Source organism: Aphis gossypii, chromosome X, assembly GCF_020184175.1.
Source record: "Aphis gossypii isolate Hap1 chromosome X, ASM2018417v2, whole genome shotgun sequence".
In the NCBI taxonomy this organism is placed as follows: domain Eukaryota; kingdom Metazoa; phylum Arthropoda; class Insecta; order Hemiptera; family Aphididae; genus Aphis; species Aphis gossypii.
In genome coordinates, this window is record NC_065533.1 from 12,127,922 (window position 1) to 12,149,766 (window position 21,845).

General features: G+C 25.4%; 2 protein-coding genes across 2 annotated transcripts in view; one reads left to right on the forward strand and one right to left on the reverse strand.

Annotated features, from left to right (window-relative positions):
• Nucleotides 1–21,845, reverse strand: part of LOC114119012 (cytokine receptor-like) — a 114,901-nt gene that overhangs the window by 72,283 nt on the left and 20,773 nt on the right. The window lies entirely within an intron of this gene.
• LOC126552343 (uncharacterized) lies at nt 6,236–6,955 on the forward strand (the record flags this gene model as incomplete). The annotated part of the gene is made up of 1 exon (XM_050207033.1): nt 6,236–6,955. A coding segment is annotated over one exon (720 nt), but the record flags the coding sequence as incomplete, so codon positions are not given.

Here is a 21,845-nt window from a genome sequence, read left to right on the forward strand (position 1 = left end):
GCAAAAATTTAATCAACTTTTAGTAGTATTAATAATAAAATAAATAATTACTTTAATAGCAATATCATTAAATATTATTAATGAAATGAGCTGACAAATAATTTTCGCTCAGAATCGTTTTTCATACACTTACATTAATTAACAATAACACATCCATTTCAGTGACCCACTTGACATCTACTGTACAGCAAAGCGATACCCACTTATCATCCAATTTTTACAATGAATATTGAATATCGAATTGTGAATTTTAAGATAAGGGGTGTCTTAGATAACTTCATGAGCACACTATATAATATCTACATAATTTTATCCAATAATAATATTCATCAATTCAAATAATATGAGTTGTTTTACGGACAATCATACTCAATGATAACTATTATTAATTAGGTAGGTATTATATAAAATATAATAGTTAGTCATTGCTAAAATTAAAAGTATGAATATAATAATATAATAATATAATAATATTAGTAGTTACGAAATTACATTAAGCTAACCATGCGTTCAATAGCTAAATATATTTTTCCGTTTTATAAATACTATTATTCGAGAACTAGAAAAAGCCTACACGGTTCACCTCATACTATAACTCTAATACTAATTTATTCATCTCTCACTTAACACAAAAAAAGTTTTCATACAAATGTTTATTTTATTATGCTAATAAAAATAACAATAGGTAAAGAAACAAATATTTATATATGGTAAATTTACAAATTAAATGTAAAAAAAAAGAAATTTCTACTTTTATTTAAATGATATTTAACCCATGGCCCGAGGGCTGGATATGACCGTCCAATGTTTTTGAATCAGCTTGCCGAGCTAATTTATGTTTTGAAAATAATGTATTAGTTTTCATTGTATTTAATTAATTAAACCAATTAAATAAAATTTATTTTTAATTTGATATTATTTGTAACACAAGTAACAACTTATTATTTTAGTCATACTTATATACTAAAACTAAGTAATAATAAAAAAAACATTTTTCTAAATAAATCTTATCTATTATCTATTTTTCAATTTCATTACCTCCTCATGGCTCATTCTTTAAATATACTAGCCTATCGTAAAAAAGTTGGAAACCCCTGATCTAAATTATAAATTTAAAATATTTTATGTTATTTTAAAAGAAAATTGTGTTATATTATGTTTTAAAACATTAATGTACCTACATAACTTGTATAACGCTCTACATTCGTCAATACAATCATTAAAGTTGTTACTGAAAACTGAAAAGATTGCGTAACATAATATTATGATAGCAGTGTAATGTGTCTAAATAAAATTTGGAAAACTATCCCAGACCATTTTCGATACGAAAAAATTAAACTATTTGTTCGAAAATACATTCTTAATTCTTATCGTCATACAGCAGGGTTACGGGAACCACGGTTGATCGTAGGGTTTATTAAAATCTTAAAATCTAAAAAAATCTTTCAGCTTCTCAAATATTATAACACTTGACACCCTGGAGAAACATTTAACGCAGTTCTGAGTAGTCAACACTGTTATTAGGTAGGTTAATATATACAGATGCCTAAATACCTAATAATAAAAATACTACATTAATAATAACAGTGTTTTATCAAAGGATTCAAATTTATAATACTTAAGTATTAATTTTCCTTGAATTACTTTTAGATCACATTGTTTTAAATAATTATATATTTTTTTTAAGCAACATTTTAAACCTAGCAGTTATTCGAATAAACTAAAAGTCAAATATTTAGTGAAATTTAGGACTTGGCTAACGGATATTTTTAAAAAATCTTTGAATAATAATTGAAAAAAGCACACATCAGTACCTAAGTATATTACATAGAACTGTAAATAGGTATACTACGACAGCCAGACAGTACGGTTTCAAAATGTTGTTGATAAACCGCTTGTAATGCACTATATCATGAAAAACTACATTACGGTTAGGTTAGGTTAGTGTATACGGTTTGTCAAGTGAATGTTTTTTCATCGACTATTTAAAAGCTTTTTATTTAATAATTACTCCATTCTTAGTATAAGAAATCCTTCACTTGCATGGCTTACTTCTTATTTTACCGGCCGAAGGCAATTTATTAAGTATAATAAAAAGTATTTATCTGCTCCTTATTATATCCCCCTTGTAGCCTGCAGGTGTTTCTTAAGGGCTTCATTTGCTCTAATTATTTTGCTGTTGTTCATAAATGATACTTCTGGTAACTTTTCAAAAGTACTTCTATTTTCTAATAATTTAAAGTTTTTTTCTTTCCATTAAACCCTTAGATGATTCCAAATTATTACAGTTCGACTTTATTTTATATGTGGTACAATGATGTTAACATAATTTATTATTATACAATGAACTTTGTTAAATTCAATTAAATGCATATATGACTTATGTATAAACTTACTATACTATCATGTTAGCATCGTAATACTTGAGAGAATTACCTAGCTCAAAGATTTGATTATATTTTGATTGAATACACCGATATGCACTGTAGTTGATTGGTCAAACATTTTAATTGTTGTTTTTTAAACCAGAACCCACGAATTTATTTTATTACATAATTACTACTGTGTTCATTTATAAAAATAATTAGTTTATCAAAGAAATTTAAAATTCTGTGGGTTGTTGTACTCTATTTATGTTTCCATCATGCGGTGTTATATATAGTAAATACTTGCGTTAAAATCAATTAGCAACATTAACGGCGGTTATAAGTTAAATGCTAATGTGTTTATTAATCCAGATATTTTATTTCTAAAATGTAGGTAATCGGGGGTATAGGTATAATTTTTTAAAGCTTAAGTTGCATTGTTATTGTTATTTAGCTTCAAAATAGCACACATTACATTTTTAGTTTTTACACAATATTATTGAAGAGAATGATTAATAAAATTTATTAATATATTGTATAATTTAAATAATGTTTAGTGGTTAAAAGGTATCATATTATCATCAGTTATAATTATTAATTTTTTAACAACTTAAGTCATTGAAACAACGGACAGATATAACAATAAAATGTTTATATAATATGTAGTAGGTATGTGTAAGTATAGAATTTAATAATAATTAAGATTATATATTGAAATTAAAAATAATTAAAATCTAAAATTCAAACAAATTATAATGTTAAAAATAATTATTATAATTCAGATTTAAAGTATGTGATCCAGAAATGTATTTTTATAAAACATAGATCATAGTGTGAAAATTATTAATATTTTCAAAATAAATTGTTTGGTTAAATTACGATGGAATTGAGTGGTGTGAATTATTTTGTCAAAGGTTTAGTGATCAATAAAATGTGATCGAATTTTTAGTCAAAAAACATTATGATCAAAAATAAATGTTTGTAGTCAAATAGATTTTTTTGTCAAAGTAAAATTTACAAATATAACTTATTACAAATGAAAATAGTTGATGTATTATACAAGAAAATAATTTAATTCCAAAATATATGCTTAAAAAGAGTGCAACAAAGGTCCATGGATAATCTAGGTTAGATTTTTAAAGGTTTGGTCTAGGTTAAGCACTAAACTTAATACTTTTTTTTTATATTTATACTAATACTTTTATATATTTTTCGACCATAATATACTTTGATTATATGTATAACATTTCGACCACTCGATTAAATTTCAGTGTAGTGTTTTTTAATCTATAATGTGTTTTCAAATGACATTTTAATCATTTCTTTGCGATCAATAGATTTTCGACCAGATCATCCTTACCTGTTAAAATGTTATACGTTAAGTCTCGTATAAGCATTTCGAAATCATTTTAATACATCATGCGTGAATGTCAAATAAGAAGAAGTGAGGAAAACTCTTTGAGCGTATTAAATTTCCGCGTTTAAATACATTTTTTGTAAAAGTTATTTTAAAAATATGTTAATATTAAATCATTATTTATACATTATGTCATACTTGTTATTTTATACACTACCTCATCAAAATTTGAACAGCAAAAATGTAAAAAAAAATATGATTTAATACGAAATATTATGTTATTTGCTAGATGCGTATTTTACTATTTTATTTAAAAAATGTTGTTTTCATTGGTTCATCGATCATGATTTAGTATTGCAAGCAGCCAATTAATAAAATACAATCGAGACATCGAGTCATGGTCAGAAAACTCATTTAATTGTACCGAAAATGAATCGCTGGACATTTATGATTTATAGTAAAAATATTATATAAAATGTACACTATCAAACAACACTAAAAAATAAGTCACTCTGCTGTATAGAAGGTGTCAGCCGTCAGAGTACCTAGCAATATAATATATTATGTGCTAAATTATTTAAACCCAACTATTAATTTTAATAGTTTCCTAGAAGTATGTTTAGAACTTTAGTTATATTGAGGCTTATTCGCTCCTGTTCATACCTGTTGACATTCCGTTAAGATATGTTTTATCGTGACTTGTGAACATACTTAACAAATTAGGGGTTCTTCTTTTGACATGAGATATCCATGAGTTAACCTCGAGTGTTTGATTCTTAGTCGATTTATGATGGTTTCATCATTTCTAGTAAGATTAGGGTTTTCTCATCTAAAAGTTGTTCTCTTGATCTGATTAAGTTTTATGTTCTAGCTATTCGAGAATATATGTAATTTTTCATTTATGTGAGATTTAACGAATTGTTGAAGCCATCATAGGGGATTAAGTCTATTACAGTTTTGTCTATTATTGTACTATTGTTATTTACTTTAAAATCAATATTATAAATTTATTAAAGAACAGTATGTGGTCGTTGTATAATTTGTTTAAAATGAATTTAAATATTTTGAAAACTATATTTTTTATAGTAAATTATAATATACATAGTGATTGAAATGTTTCAAGTCGTTACAAATATTTTTTCAATTACAACAAAATAACTTAAATCTTTATTTTTTGTTAAAATATCTAATTTTATTAAAACAACTATATATATAATGGAGTATAATTATATGCATTCTTTTGATTTTATGTTTCTGTAAGAACAACTTATAAGAAACTTTATAATAAATTGTCAAATCTCAGTTATTAAAAGGACTTCGTGTGAGCTATTTTTCCACTTAAAAACTTACAAGAAAAACCCTCGTAGCTAGAGTAATCTGATTTCGATAACTTTTTTTTTTTTTTAAAAAGACTTCTTATAGGACACATAATTAGACTTCAATTTAAAAAATTTTATTTCTGTACTATATAATATGGTTTTGAACGGTTATTTAGAAAAAGTCATTGTGTGAGATAGAACATTGAACCATATGAGTTTTTTACCATATCAAAGTTATTTTCTGACTATGCAATATCGTTTTTTTCAGTATTACTTATACCGACTAATTTTTATTATTCTATGATTTTAAAAATTGAAAAATAATAACGATATTGCACAGACAATGTTTTTATTTTTTATTACCATGAAAGTTTTATTTCTTATCTAGGAATATTATATATAGCCTTTCTGACTCTAGTATCTCTTTCCGGACAAAACAGTTTTTAATAAAAGAAATTCCTTTTAATTTGATATTACAATAATCACATAAAATAACAAATATCAAAAATAAAAATACCTAACATTATGATACATAATATTATCGTAATAATAAGTTACCATAGCAACGAATTGTAGAAGGACGGATGGTCAAACACGACTGTATAATGGTTCTACTCATAGCATAAAAGTCCTAAAACTAATTTAAAATTTTGTTTATATATTTATAATATATATATTACAAATCACATTAATAGTTAAAACTTGAGAATTATCACTCAATATTATAAGTTGCAACTTCACATGTTTAATCAAGATATTTTAAATATTTTATGCAATGGTTTATTTAACTAACATTTGAAATGTTCTTATTTATATTATTTACTTTTTATATTATACGTATTTAGGTATTCTAGATATTCCCCACCTTTTTTAATCTAATCTAAAGCTTTCTTGTAGTTTTAAACATAATATTTTATCTTTAATTGTATTAAAATCTAGAACAATAATAAAATAAATAATAATCTTAGCATAATAATATATAGAAATAACAATGTCGAATAAACAAAATTTACTAGTAAGAAGACAACCTTAAGAGAATTCTTTCCTTTCTAAAAAACAATCATTCAATTTTATTTAATTTTATTCAATTTAGTCACACACTGTGTATAATATCCTTTTATAATAATAATACTATTTATTTTTATAAGTCAATAACCTTAGTAGTTGAAGTAAAATGAACAAATAAACTCGATAAACCGCCTTCCACCAGCATATATACAGCCGAAACTTTCGCCATTTATGAAGCATTAAAAATTGTATCATCTTCAAACCCGGAAAAGTGCAGCATTATCATCAGTGACTCTCTGAGTGCCCTCTTATCATTATCTAACCCCTATTCAAAAAACGAGCTCGTCCAACATATCCAGAAACTAGTATCTGAAATAAATAGACCAACAAGCTTCATGTGGGTCCCCTCTCACATTGGGATACCCGGAAATGAGAAAGCTGACTCTATAGCCTATGAAGCCACCACATCTCCTTCCTCCACAAAGATAAGTACACTTACCTCATCTGAAAATTACAACATTATACATCATAAATTAATGGAAGATTGGCAAAAATTCTGGTCTAACCTACCCCTCTCTAACAAACTGAGAAATGTAAAATTATACATTAAAAAATTAAAATACCCTCCTAACACTAAACGAAGAGATGAAGTAAATATTACTCGAGCTAAAATAGGCCACTCACATTTAACTCATGCTTATCTCATAAGAAAAGAACCAGCCCCAGTATGCGATACTTGCAATGAGATACTCACATTTGAACACATCATCATAAATTGCACCAAATACACCGAAGCCCGCAAGATCCTCAAAAACCCCACCTCACTCCATCAAGCACTCAATGAAGAAAATACGGACGCAATCAATGTATTCTTCCATAATATAAACATAAGTCACAAATTGTAAACTCATGTAAATACTTGTAATAATTATAATGTTCATTTTTGTATATTAATTTAATGCAGGCTAAAGACCTTCGATGTCGAAGCCATAATAAATAAAAAAAAAAAAAAAAAAACTCGATAAACATTTGAATTGTACACAGATACAATTTAATAGACACCTACAAGGATACAATAGCAAGTGTTGTAAAGACTTTAAAATGTGTAAATCTACTATGGAAAAAAAAATTAAATTTATTATTAAATTGTATTATTTAATTATTACTAAATATTTATTGTAAAAAAATTAAAATATGAAACAACTGAAATAAAACGCACCATTCATTTCCGTACAATATGTTACTGAAAAATAATTTACTAAACCATCACAATCCACTTTTGAGTTTCGACTCAACAATAATTTCTTTTCAGAATCTATGTTACACTTATAGTAAAACGATTATTTGAAAGTCCTTATTTAATCGTCTTGAGACAAATAACCACTTAGCTGGAATGGACATATACATCGAGAGCTATTACACTGAAACGAGGAAATATACGCAACAATGAAAACATTTTACTTTTGGAACTACATAATGCGCCTACAATAATTTTTAATATACCTACCCCGAAGGAAATAAAATACTAACACGGTAAAATTGGTCGTTTAAAATAACAACAATAGGTACAGTAGGTACACAGATATACTGATTGGGTCTGAGTTGTTGTTCTTGACAGCGTTTAATTTGTATTGTTTTAAAAAGTCGACAAAAGAAATATTATAAATAGTTATAAAATATTTTCAGTGCGAGGGACTAACATAATATTATAATTATTGTGTAAGTGTGCAAGTTACAACCGCTGAAAGTTAAGTCTTTTCGAGTGATTTTTAGTCTACCTACCTTTTAGATGTAGCACTAAGTTTTTTTCTTGGTCAGGTAGGTATACGATATTTATAATAATCGTCTCATACTCAATACTCGCAGGTATATTGATATATTATATGATATGCACATGATAACTATTGAAATCAGATTGAGTATAATACTAGAAATGTTATGTGCACTCGTTTTGTATGTATACATACTTCAGAAACTCTAGTTGAAAATTTAGAATTAAGAGAGATAATCTATAATTTCCTAGTAATTAGTTTTTAAGTGAAAAATTAATAATAAATTGTTAATATCTATGCTGTATTATACAACTTGTGTATCTAAATAAAATAAATGTTGCTCGTTTTGTTAATAGGTAGTTAAAAATATATTATCTTAAATCAGAATTGCTTTAACAATATCATTATAATCATGATATGGCAGTTAGACAATGGTACAACAGAAAAATGCTGTTCTTTTTAATTTCATGACTCTTTATTTATAAATTATAATTTGAATTGATTTTATCCTATTTAGCATTTTCAATAATCAGTTTCATTTTAATTAAATTCATTCTTTTTCTTAAGTTTGTATTTGTTGTATTTTATAATTAATTCTAAATAAATATTTATATTATCTGCGATCATGGTTTTGTTAAATGATAAAATAGTAATGATTTTGTTCGTTTATTTTATTTTTTTATATTATGTTGTACGAACACAATACAACATTATTCATTATAACAAAGCGATAAAAAGTTTGATGGTTTGTAATAGTACATTACATAGTAAATATATTTAGGTAGTAAATTCGTGTTTACCAGCCATTGCAGTGTTATCTAAATTGTCACATCACTCACATCCATAGATAATCTCGTATTCCTAAGTCACCCACTGCAGGAAATAAGGTTTATCAAAAAGATAAATCTTTAAGAAAAAAACATTTTTAATTAATAATAACCAATACAATAATAACCTTCCAATGAGTTTGAAGTATTATTTATGTATACATGTAATAAGACTTTATTTAATAAACTGTCCACCAAGTGGATTGCCAATTGGCAATAGAGACGCAGTATAAAAGATAAATAAGATAAATATTACATAGGTTGATTACAAGATATTAATAATATTTGTTTTAAAATGAAATAAAATATCTACTAGGCAAAATCGAAAAACAAACTATGAATAATAAAAAAAAAATACGCATACCTACCTACGTTAGCCGTTTAGTGCAGATTTTTATTTTTATAGAGATTTATTTTTATATGAAAATAATGGATCCTATTGAATATTTTTTTATGTGGAGGCTTATAAGTTAAAATATTAAAATACCAATTCAATAAATATATGGTACAATTAACAATTAACAATTACATTATATTTTATTATATTTTTCTTTTATAGCTAAGATATTAATGTAGTTAAATATAATACACGAGAGAAGATAAGTAAAATTTATTTCTGGATTAGAAACCGTGTTAGACCGTATTATACTGAATTTTACCTGATTTTAATTATTTTTAAAAGAACTCGGTAGTATGATAATAACAACTTAAAAAGTTTTATGTAATATCTTATTTTATACAAAGATTTAAAATTGATTTCGGTTTTTCGGGTGTGAAGATAAATAGCTCAATGTACCTATACATAAATCTATATGTATGTAATATTATTACATAGACACTTTTACCTACACATTATTTAACTTAAAATATAATTTTTTTTTTCATTGAGATATTATAGTCATGGATGCTATTAGTTGCTTATTCTATATAAATTGTATATCATGTATAAGTAATTATACCACCTTAATATAACGTTGATATAAATACGCTCAAAAACCAAACGGTCCATTTGTTAAAATAATATATATAATAAAGCACAGAAATAATGATTCATAATGTATTCAATGTGATATTTTAAATCGCAAATCTTGATTCTACATAAAGTACGAATTCACTTCTTGCTGTCAATTATAGCTACGTATAAATACGTTTGCTTATAACACGCGCGTAAAATATAAAAATTTTATTTAAAATATGATTTTTAAGGTTTTAAAACCGACTTTACGTGTATACGTATACAGTGTGAATTATAAACAGAATTTAATAATATTCTGTAAATGTTATTAGTTGGAATGTCTATCGTGTTTTATTAATAGTTATCCGCTTTGCACAATATACAAGTTGATTAATTATTTTACGTTCTAGTGGAAATTAAATTGGTAGTATCTTAATTTTTTTTCACTCTAAATTCCTGAAGTAATTCACAGAATTATTAATCTGGTTTGGCCTTTCATGTCAAAACTGCAATATGAATAATTATTCCGCACAATATGTCATATTATTACTATACATTATTAACTAGGTAGGTACATTTTTTCCGGATGGTCACAAAATAATATTTTAATATCCTTAACGAGCAATGGAGGCTTGTGTATTTGTTCATAAGAACTTTACATTAGTAATTACTTGTTTGACACTTGGGTTAAGGACACTTCATTAACTGTATGCGGCGAAGACGCTTTTACTTCCATCGAGTTCCACGAATGCACGAACGATGCCTCGTGCCTTGAGTTTATTCTCGGAAACACTGCTTTTAAGTTGTGTATGTCCTATCAACGACTCCGAGTGGAATTTTTCTTTTGTAATTTCAATATAGCATTCAACGTTACGTAATAGAGGGACAGAATCATCTCCGATGGCAGTTTTATTCCACGAACAGTCAAAAACTCAAGCAACATGTCGACACCTGATAATGTTAGTATTTATTTTATTTATTTCGGGGGCTTATTATTTTAATGGCGATCGCAGCTTTACAAATCTTCGAATTTCGCATTCATTCGCCTATATCAACAATTTATTTAAAAATCGAAACTTTTTTTTTCCATAATTATGTTTTTATTCATGAAAGTATATTTGGGACACATTTTTTTTAACCACAATGACACATAATATTCCTTTAAGTTGTACCAATATATGATTTCTACATTTTACCAATTATAATAGAAAGTATTTAATATAAAATGAATTATTTCATTTCAAATAACATAATATTCATTACATAGAAATATTTCGTCGCATCTCTTAATACTTTAATGACGACCCGTTAGTCGTTTTGTTATTATTTACGATAACGGTTATTATCTACCAAACGATAATGAAAACGGTTCGCTGCAGAATCCGTTGAAAAATAAAACATTTAATTAGTCAATATTGGTACGTCATATTTATTTCGAACTTAAAATTACGAATATTTAAATATTTGTAATAGTTATATTTTTCATTTTTGATTTCACATATTTAGTAGCTTTGTCTTCAAAGATTTTATTTATTATCAGTCGCAATATTAATTATATATTTTTTTTCCAGCAATAGTTCGTTGAAAATTTTTGATTTAATTGTTATTAAAATTTTTATAAAAATATAATTTTTATTGTTTCAAGTTGAGTAATTGGCTGGTTTTTAACGGTTTTAAATGTATTTTAAATCTGGGTCTTATATGACTATAGGTACTTAAAATAGTGACTACAGTATAATACTATGAAATATAATGGAACAGTAGGCAACAGAATAAAACGAAGAGAAGGAGAACGGACGATGATGAAGATAATAATATTTGCTTACTGGAGAATTTTTGAAAAGTTGTAGACGTAGGTATAATAGGAATGGGGAAGAAAAAATATAAATATCCGAATTCGATAATTCAATCAAATGATTGAATCTGGATTTTTCGAATTATTAGCTATTTTCAAATTTTTGGGTTAGAATTTTATTTTCTATGTTTCATATATTAAAGTTATATTATTTAAGTCTAATAAGCTGTATATTTGGTTTGAACATCGAAGCATTTCAACTACCTATCTGTTTTCTTTGTTGTATTATGTATTGTTATACTGCAATATTAATGAAGCCTTTTTTTTCGCCACTGATAGCAGGGGGGACTGTTTGCGGATTACTTCCCCTATAATATTATTTATAGTAGCCTGATCTTGTATTTTTTAGATAATACGTAACAATTTGTACAAAACAGCTTGTAGATCAATACCATCAATTTTTCTTTGACTTACAAAATTACAAAATCATAACAATAAAATGAAAACTTTTGAATAAATAATAAAGATTTATTGGGTACAATATTAATATTAACCATTATTCCATTCGTTTAATTTTCTTTTCGTGAATTTTTGGAGCGGAAAATACTTTTTTCTTCTTTTCGAATAAGGTTTTATTACAATGGTTACTAGCTTACTTTCTTTTTTCAAACTAAGTATTTTATTTTTGTTTACATTATTAACAGTATCGATTACTTCCACATTTTTAGTTACCAGATTATTAATGAATTTAAGAAAATGAGATTTAATTTATTTGAAATTTGTGTTGTAAAATGCCCTTCGAATATTAAAATAATTTTAATCGTAATTATATTCAAACAATATTATTCTATAAAATACATCGCAATATATAATATCTCTAATTATTCTGTTTTGTTTTTTGACCATCCGTAACAAATTTTTATACCTGTCAGTTTTGTTAAATAACCGAAAATAATAGTTTGATGCTTTGCATATATTATGTAGTACTTATTTACTACAATTGAAAATTTTAAATCGTTTTTAAATATTGATTTTTTATACTTAGTACTTTTTACTCACTCTAACCAAGGCGTGGATCGGGTAGAAAGTGTAGTTCTCCTGTCGTATTTTTTTACAGACTATGTAATGCGTATATATTTGTAATATTCAATAATACGGTTACAGGAATTATATATTTTTGGAGTATATATTTTTCATAAGAAGATTTTATCAAAATATACTCTTACTGATTGGTATTTGATACAACAATATGTATAATATATTTTAGGCGTATCATGCATTTTATTTCAAGTGGTGGTACCTATAAAGATTACAGATTTTTAAGTCAAGCTCATGCCGTTATAAGTTTTACTTTAATATGTTAAATTTAAGTGAATTTAACTTATTTACTATACATATATTAAATAATAATATTCTCATTTTAAACTTCAAAAAATGCATACTTTATATTAGGTATTATTAAATAAATAAAAAAATTATGTAGGTAGGTACCTAAGTAACTATAAAAACATTATCAAAGGAATGAAAAAATTATCGTCGATCAGTATAATATGTATTGCACAACTACTTGACCTAAATCAATTAAAATATTAAATAGGCACTTAGGTAAAATATAACACAAAGAGGAAAAAAATCTTATATTATAATTAATTTTAGTGTATTTCATTTGACCAAATCAAGTACCTAAAATACCAACCTACCTATACGATTTTTAATGTTCAACTGTGTGTACTGTACACGGTAAGAGAGAAATTTGACCCAATCAAATTAACGACGTAGATTGGTTAATGTATATAAAATGCATAGAAAGAAACAAATTGTAGAATAATTGTATTTATTTATACCTAGTTAGAAATGTCTCAATTGAATGCTAACTAGCAACTAGCCAGTAAGTGACTCGATCGGTGTAGGAACCGAAAATACTTTACAACTGTGCGTTCGTAGGGTACTACAGTTGAACATTAAGAAAACGTATTTACATTTATCAAAGAAACTATAAAACATTAAATATCCAGAAAACTGCAGGTAACTATATGCAATTAAAAATAATGTGTATACTATAAAATTCGTATGATTTAAATTTAATTACTTGTCTAATTAACAAACCAAAAAGAACAATAATTATGAATTTATTTCTCATATCAAAAACAACAAGTAGTAGATTCAATGTTTATAGGTATATATATACAATACAAATAATTGAAAAATTATACCATTTCGTAATCAAATTAAAATATAAAAAATGGTTTTAATTAAAATAACCTTAAAGGTTATTTAACTAGATCATCTTTATAATAAAAATATACTTGCAGCCAAAGTGGATAATAATTTTTAAGTGGATCGAAAATCATAAAAAAGTACATTAAATTTATATTGTACACTTTGTTCCATAGCAAAAAATTGCACCTCTATAACGTATATTAATGCTTTTTGTAATGTTTTATAGAACCATGCGGCCAAAGTCGTTATGAACAAATATAAAAATTGAATTTAACAGGTATTTTAACCTGCTGTGAAATGACAGTGACTCTTATTTTTTTCAGTCATCTACATAATTCATAAGATTCTTCCATTAAAGTTACGAATTTTTAATTAAAATATATTCGGCGTAAAATATACTCAAACGCCGTGTAAATCATTCGATGGTGGATTCGGCCGTGATTAATTCTGTGGAAATCCTGTAGACGTTTCTGAGAAATAACCATCATAGTCCTATCTTGCAGGTTACGGTTCACCACCAGAATAAAAAATTTCAACCAGTGACAACTTTTATTGCTTGATCAATTACAACTAACTTCATGTATTTGTGATAATCGTTTATTAAAATAAAAAAAAAAGGAAAAGGAAAAAGAAAAAAAATACCTCAGAACGAAAATAACATATTATTATTGTAACAAGGTATTTATTTTTCACGCATAAATTTATACGTATCTGGCATAATCTTATGGTACGAAAAAACCGGACAGGTATATTATATTAGGCACTCATGACTCTTCGTTAATTTTAGCGCAGGACACTACGTATGATAAATTATTTTATTATTTATATTCTTGTGAATTTAAATCCAATCATGATAAACCATATTATATAGTGTTCGAAAAACTTATCTGAGTATAAAGATCGGTTTACTATATGTAGAGTGTATATTATAGGAGGTTTTTGAGCAGTGCGTACAGTTCCAAGAACATGCAAATTATGATTAAACATTTTAAATGTTTATTAAAGTGAAGTAATATTATACAAGTAACCTTGTATTGAAATGTTAATTTTTGATATCCTACAAAGAAATTATATTATGTTAAAAAAATCTAAAAAAAAAAACCATTATCAATATAAACTTTTAGTAATTTGTCATAATTAAAATGGTAAGCCCCTTAAAAAACTTTACACAACATGTTGAATCCATTTTTTTTTTTTATTATTAAATTTGTAGTTTTTATTATATTAATTTTGTAGTATAATATATTATTATGTCATAAAAATTTACAGTAATGCTGAAAATAATAGTGTTTTGTCGGAAAATGGCTTTTATAGTTTTTATACTTGTTTACTTAAATAAATAATTGGTTAACGTTCTATTTTCTTTTATTTTATGTAATAGTCAGAAGGTTTACCTTAACCTCAATAAAAAATGGTTGAAAAACTATTGAGAAAATTGAAAAATGTCATATTTAATAAAAATATCGAATAGATAAAAATATCCGATGACAGAATTGTCTGTTGTTTATTATTTTAGAACACTTTTCTCTCTTAAAGAACTCTACAATAAATAAAAAAAAAACCAATAAAGATAAGTTACATTATTGCTTAGCTTATCTTATATTACATAATATTATAAGCATGAAAGTGGTGAAACTTTTGGATTTATTTTTTAGGGATGGGATGGGGGGCTACAATGAGAACAAACTTAATTCGCAGGAGAAAACTGTACCAAAAATAATATTACACAGCATATATAGTATCATCAGAACATTTTTGATATTATAATATAATGCTGCCCTGGAGCAATATTATATGTTAGACAGTGTACCGACCTGACTGCTCAAGGTTACGGCTTTTGGAAATTTAATAATCTACTGGTTTTTTAGGAAGTATAATCGAAATAATTGCCAAGAAATTTATATTTTTTAAATAATAAGCAATTAAACATAATATTTATAATTTTAAATATTAATCTAATTTGTTATCACTATATGAGTACGCCAAATCCACATTTGATGTCAAATACATTACACGGTCTCCGCCATCACAGAACATAGAAAAATCTATGCCATTATTTAGTATGACTATTTTTGGAAGTTGCACTACCTTTAATTTACAAGTTATTTCTAAAAAAAAAATAAATGTGGCAGGTGTAAGGTTACCCAAATCTCTTACAAGTGAAATAGTCGTGATCACTTTTTCACAATTTTTTTTTTATAAGAAATCAGTAGGGGTAAGTTTGCACAACTGTCATCAAAGTCAACATGTTATAAATTTTCTAGAAATGGATTTTTTTTTTAATTTAATATTTTTATTGTGTCCTAGGCCATAGATAATATATTTTTAACAAAAAAAAAAAAAATTAATAATAATAATAATAATAAAAAAAAAACATAATAATATATTAGTATTAGTACACCATTGCGTGCATTTTTCGTATAATGTTATATCGAATCGTCAACTCAGCACATTTATAACAAAGGGGTGTAATTGAATCAAGTTCAGTTCCTAAAATTGTATCCGAAACTGATACATCATCGATTAAAAGGATTCATATTTGGTTATTTCTTACAGTTTTTATAGACTATTTGTGCTTAATTATAAGGCATTTTTTCATAGTGTCAAAAACTAATATAATAAAAATTTATATTTATCAATAGTCAAAATTCATGATATATTCAGTTGTATCTTGTATGGAATAATAATATCTGTATAATTGTAATTTTTGGTTCCGTAACATTGCAATGCACACATGTTGTACACCTCAAAAGTTGATAAATTTGAATTAATAAAAAAAAATACGTTTGTGTGGAGAGATTACAATTCCCAAATGGCCAAACCCCCATGTTTGTGAACTTTGCACAACAAAGATAATATTATTGTGTTATATACAAATTATTTGTATTGTAGGTAGTTATTGTCATACCATGCGAATCGTAATATAATCGGTATCACAAATTTACTATAAAAAAAAAAATTTACTACAACATAATGTCTTTATCATAGTCGCATAGTACCAAAGTTATAATAAGAATTTTTATGGTTGTCGGTGATCGTATCTTATTATTATTTAAACTTCGTATGATCGCGGGCTGTCATAATCATATACTTTATTTGTAAATGTGGATATTTATTTTTCTGTGGCGTTGAACCAATAAATTTTGAACAATTTTTGTTGATGGCGTAGAGGAAAAAAAATTGGACTTTATACCTATAGCCTTCTAAAACGAATTATATAATATTATACACTTAATAATTTACCAAATATTAACGTATAAAAGTAAATAAAAACTGTTTAGAACATTTTAAAGCTACGACGTAAATGGTGTGCTCTATAGGAAAAACATCCATGTGACCGCCGGCGGTCACAAGGCAAACAACGTGTTAAGAAATGACTCGAAAATGTTTATATTTTATTTCAAAAATCATTTTAAAACACATTTAAGAAATTTTCATAATCCTATAAAACATTTGAAAATGACCTATTGGCGATTGAATAATACTATACCCTTTCATAACCCTTTTTCATAACCTATAATATAAGGTTGTATTGGTGTAATATTACAACAACCATACATCGTTATAATTTCTAAAAACATGTAAAAATATAAAACTAGGATATTATTATACTAAATTCTGTATCTTAAATTTTCAGCATTGCATTAACCTAACAAAATTATTTCTTTACATATTATTTTGAATTATTGAATTTTACTTTACGAACTCGAAAAATGTATAAATTGTACTAAAAATGCTAAACAATGCAAAATAAAAATTTCACACTTGAAGTACGTATCTGTTACACGGATCGAATTATGTACTTGTAATGCATTGTTCTAGAGCACAAAAAAAATCTATTTTCATTCAAGCTCTGTATATTATGAACAATATACCTAACTATAATATTTGGATTTTTTTTTTTTTTATATCGATTATTATTTACCAGAAATATCATATTTTGTAATATGTCTGTTTATTTAAATATTCGGATTTCAATTATGAATATAAATTATTTATATTATTACAAAAATGTAGTTCTATTATACCTACCTACCAACGCTACATATATTATATAATATATAGGTAACGCATTACAAATACCATAATTTTATTTCATAAACATTAAACATATCATATTGAACTATTACTATTTAATAATAATTATATTATGTTTAATATTTTTTTATTTATGCATTGATAAATTAATGCCAATTATACATTTATGTATATTATGTATATAATATGTCAGTTATATTAATAGCACACGCCAGTCATATTCATAGGTAGGTATATTAAAATATATCCTGCATAGCTGTACGATTCATCTTGGCTGTCAGGTGACACCTCGTATTTTAAAACGTCCACAAAGTATTTTTCACCATCAATTAAAATATTTTTTTTCTACTAGGTAAATCGTTTATCATTTCATAACGTTTGTAATATATTATTTTCTTATTTTTAATATCATATAGTCTATTATATAGTATATTCACATGTAATCACATATTTTGTTTTTCAAAAAACGTTGTTACAATTTTATTAATGCTATTGTCTTTTAATGTTTTGATTTTTGTTTAAATCTGTACATTTTTTATAACTCTTAGTATAATAATTTGATATAGATTTTATTTTTTTTAAATGTGTGTATTGATTGGAACTCATATATTGTTATTATATATAATAAGATATATAGATACCTATGTCTATAAATGAGATGATTCATGAATCACTAAAACAAATTTTTTCCCTCGTGCTGGATACATTTCCAAAACCATCAAGTCGTCAATATGGTTAAACCATCAATGTCTGTCGTTTGTTAACTTTTTTAATGTTTTGGTTTTCAAGCCTTTTTGAAATACAATAATATTCTTTGACAAAACAACATATTATACTAACAGACACCAGACTCAGACATAAAAAAAAATAAAAAAAAAATATCATCGTCAGTAATAATTTATTATCAAGATGAACTGTTTGTAACTAATAGTGTTAGACGTATAGAGATATAAGATATACAACAGTCTGATCTGTATTAACTAATATTTAGATACTCGTAAGTGAACATATGTATAAATGAGGTTATGCTGATTTAAAATTTAAGCACTTTCTACGGAATAAATGTTTTCAAACTAATAAACTAAAATAATGATATTTTCTTATTACTTTTTAAATAATAATAAATACAAATACATCAATCCAACAACCACGTGATGATGTCATTTAAAAAAATAAAATATAATCAAAAAGATAACTTATTAAATATCCGTATACAGACGTACAGTTAAATAATTGGTCTTCGTTTTTGTACTTAACGGCTTATTTTAGCTCTTTAGCCTACAACAATAATATTATATTAGCTTATATAAATTTATTACCTCCAATAATCTTACTGGACATTTATTTGGCTTGTGCTATGTAATAAATCGTACCAATATTATCGTTTTACCGTTCACACAAAGTTATGATAAGTATTTGAATGTAATTTAAAATAAAGAAATTGAATAAATCATTGTTTTTATAAGATGGTTATTATTTAAAAAAAAATTCGTTCGTTATAAAATTAAAACGAATACAAAAAAAAGAATAAACGTGTTCACCATTATATTTTGAATATTGAGACGAAAAAAAGAATTCGTCGTAAATAATGTATTGCGTTAAATTGTTCGAAAGAACCTTTGGTAGAACTTTCGTACAAACTTCATATAAACTCAATATATAATCAACGTGTAGTAACTACTAATTTTAAAGGGTATCTATACAGTTTAATGGTTTATATATTTTTGGAACTTGTATGTTTAATGTTTTATTCACTCAAGTTCACGGTGAAGTACCTATATTAATTGTATCTTCCGTATCTTCAATTTATCTACTGTGTAGTAAACCCTCGTACAATGTGTGTATTAAATGTGAACATATTATAATTGCATATTGCAGGGATCATGTTAGACACACTCGACATAAAATTGGAACATTTATTGCCGCATATATTATGAATAACGAACAACGAAAGTAGACTATACTGCGGTAAAAGTAAAAAACACTGAGCATAGGTATATAATTATCTACCGTCGGTCTTTCAAACTTTTGTTTTGAAAATATTTCAAATAGATTGTCAAAATTAGCGGGAAGTGATAAGTGAAACCAAAGTATTTACTGTACTTAGTGTTATTCGAGACCGTATTTGAAATATATTATATTATATAGTATGAATCGCGAGTTACCGAGTTTTATCGAAATACCTATTTTATAAAACACGATATTTGGTTAAATTATATTTCATAGATTTGTTGAAAATAAATGTTTGATGTAACACAGACTGCAGTGCTTCGCTAACAATCGCATCGGAGCACTCACATTTTACGTTCTTTTTCAACACTATTATAGACATCATGTCCATATATCATATCCATAATATCATATATTTTTGTATCGCATAAATCTTTTAATATTATTATTTGCATCGCCATCAATTTTTATCTTGCATGCCGTTCCGTATCCTTAACACGGCTCTGAATGTCGATAAAAGTCAACTATTTTAATGACCAAATACTGTACCTGTAGGTACTGAGATATAATATAATTATAAAAACAATGGATTTAAACTGTCACAATGATTTCAAATAGGTACGATTGTTATAGTTTAATGGTTTTAATTATTATAAAATATGTATATAGCAGCCAGTAGATAAGTGCGTCCGGGGATATTTATGTTTGGCTTAATAAATCTATACTTATACTTATATACATAATATTATATATGCGATGCATTGTATATTGAAAAAAAAAAACAAAAAAAAATGTGATTTCGAGTCATTGTATACATTTACATCATTGTATTACTAAACAAACAAATGCAGTATTTGATTAACATAAAAAAAATGTGGACATTGGCATTCAACGCATCATTGGTTACTGTTTTGAGGGCGGTTGTTTTTTTTTTTTTATTATTATTAGAGTTTTATTTATTTCATTTGAGATTTTATGCCACTTTAAAACAACAATCAATTCACTTAAAGATATGTAAATATATGCACCTAAATGGCTAAAATATCATTCGAACAATATTAATCTACGCGGTTATTTTATAAAAGATCTTGAAGTATGCATTTTAAAGACAAAACATTAACATACAAACAAAAGTAATTATTATAATATGTAATACAAACGTTATTATTGAAAATAAACATGTCATACGAATAGCAGTGTTTTAATATTTGCATTTATTAACAATATTTTTAAATCAACAAAAATACTTACAAAATGTTATAACATCTTGGTTAATTTACTCATCGACTAAATTAATTATATTTTTTTATTGCGAAAATATGATGTTTTTTTGAATTTTAACATTTATCATAATATAGTATGCAAATATACAATACATTAACCAATTAAAAATCAATAAGTATTAGGTACCTAACCGTATTAGATTTTTAATGGAGTTACTTTCAGTAATATAATTGATTGTCTGTATTAATGTAATAAATTTCATAATTTCTCTGAATAAATTATAATTAAAATCACATTAAAATAAGTATAATTTTTAATATATTTTAATTAATTTATAATTGTTACATTGATTACAGTTATTTTCACTTCTTTAATTTTACAAATGATTTTTTTATTTTTAATGTAAATATACGGCTATAGAAACTGACTGAATATACGAAAACATTGTTTTCGTTTGGTTCCGATTGAATTGAGAAAATCACAATTAAAATACAACCGCGACGTGATGTGAAACTGTAATAATATACACAATTATTTTCTTGCGTTCAAACTAATGCACATTGAAGTTAAAGCGTGTACTGAGTACAGCCATGTCAATAATATAACTTCGAAAATATGACAAGTCACAAATCTAGAATTTTTATGATGTACTTAAACTCTTTAAAATGCTATATAAAGTACTTAAAATAAATCAAAAAATAATACAAATTCTATCAAAATTATCAAAAAACTTATTGTTTAGCGTAAGTATAAGTATACTTACACTATTTTTGAATTACTAATTTATACAAAATCATGGTCTAAACAGTTATTAATACTATTTCTGGATATACAATACGTACATAATATATATTCAATATCCATTGTATATAATATAATATATTATACATGTACATATAATTTAAATAAGTAAAAAGTGAATTAAAATCCATAATGGGGTTTTTACGTATCCCACGTGGTATTAATCAAATTTTTAGATGATATATTATTGGGCTGATTGAAAAACATTTTTAT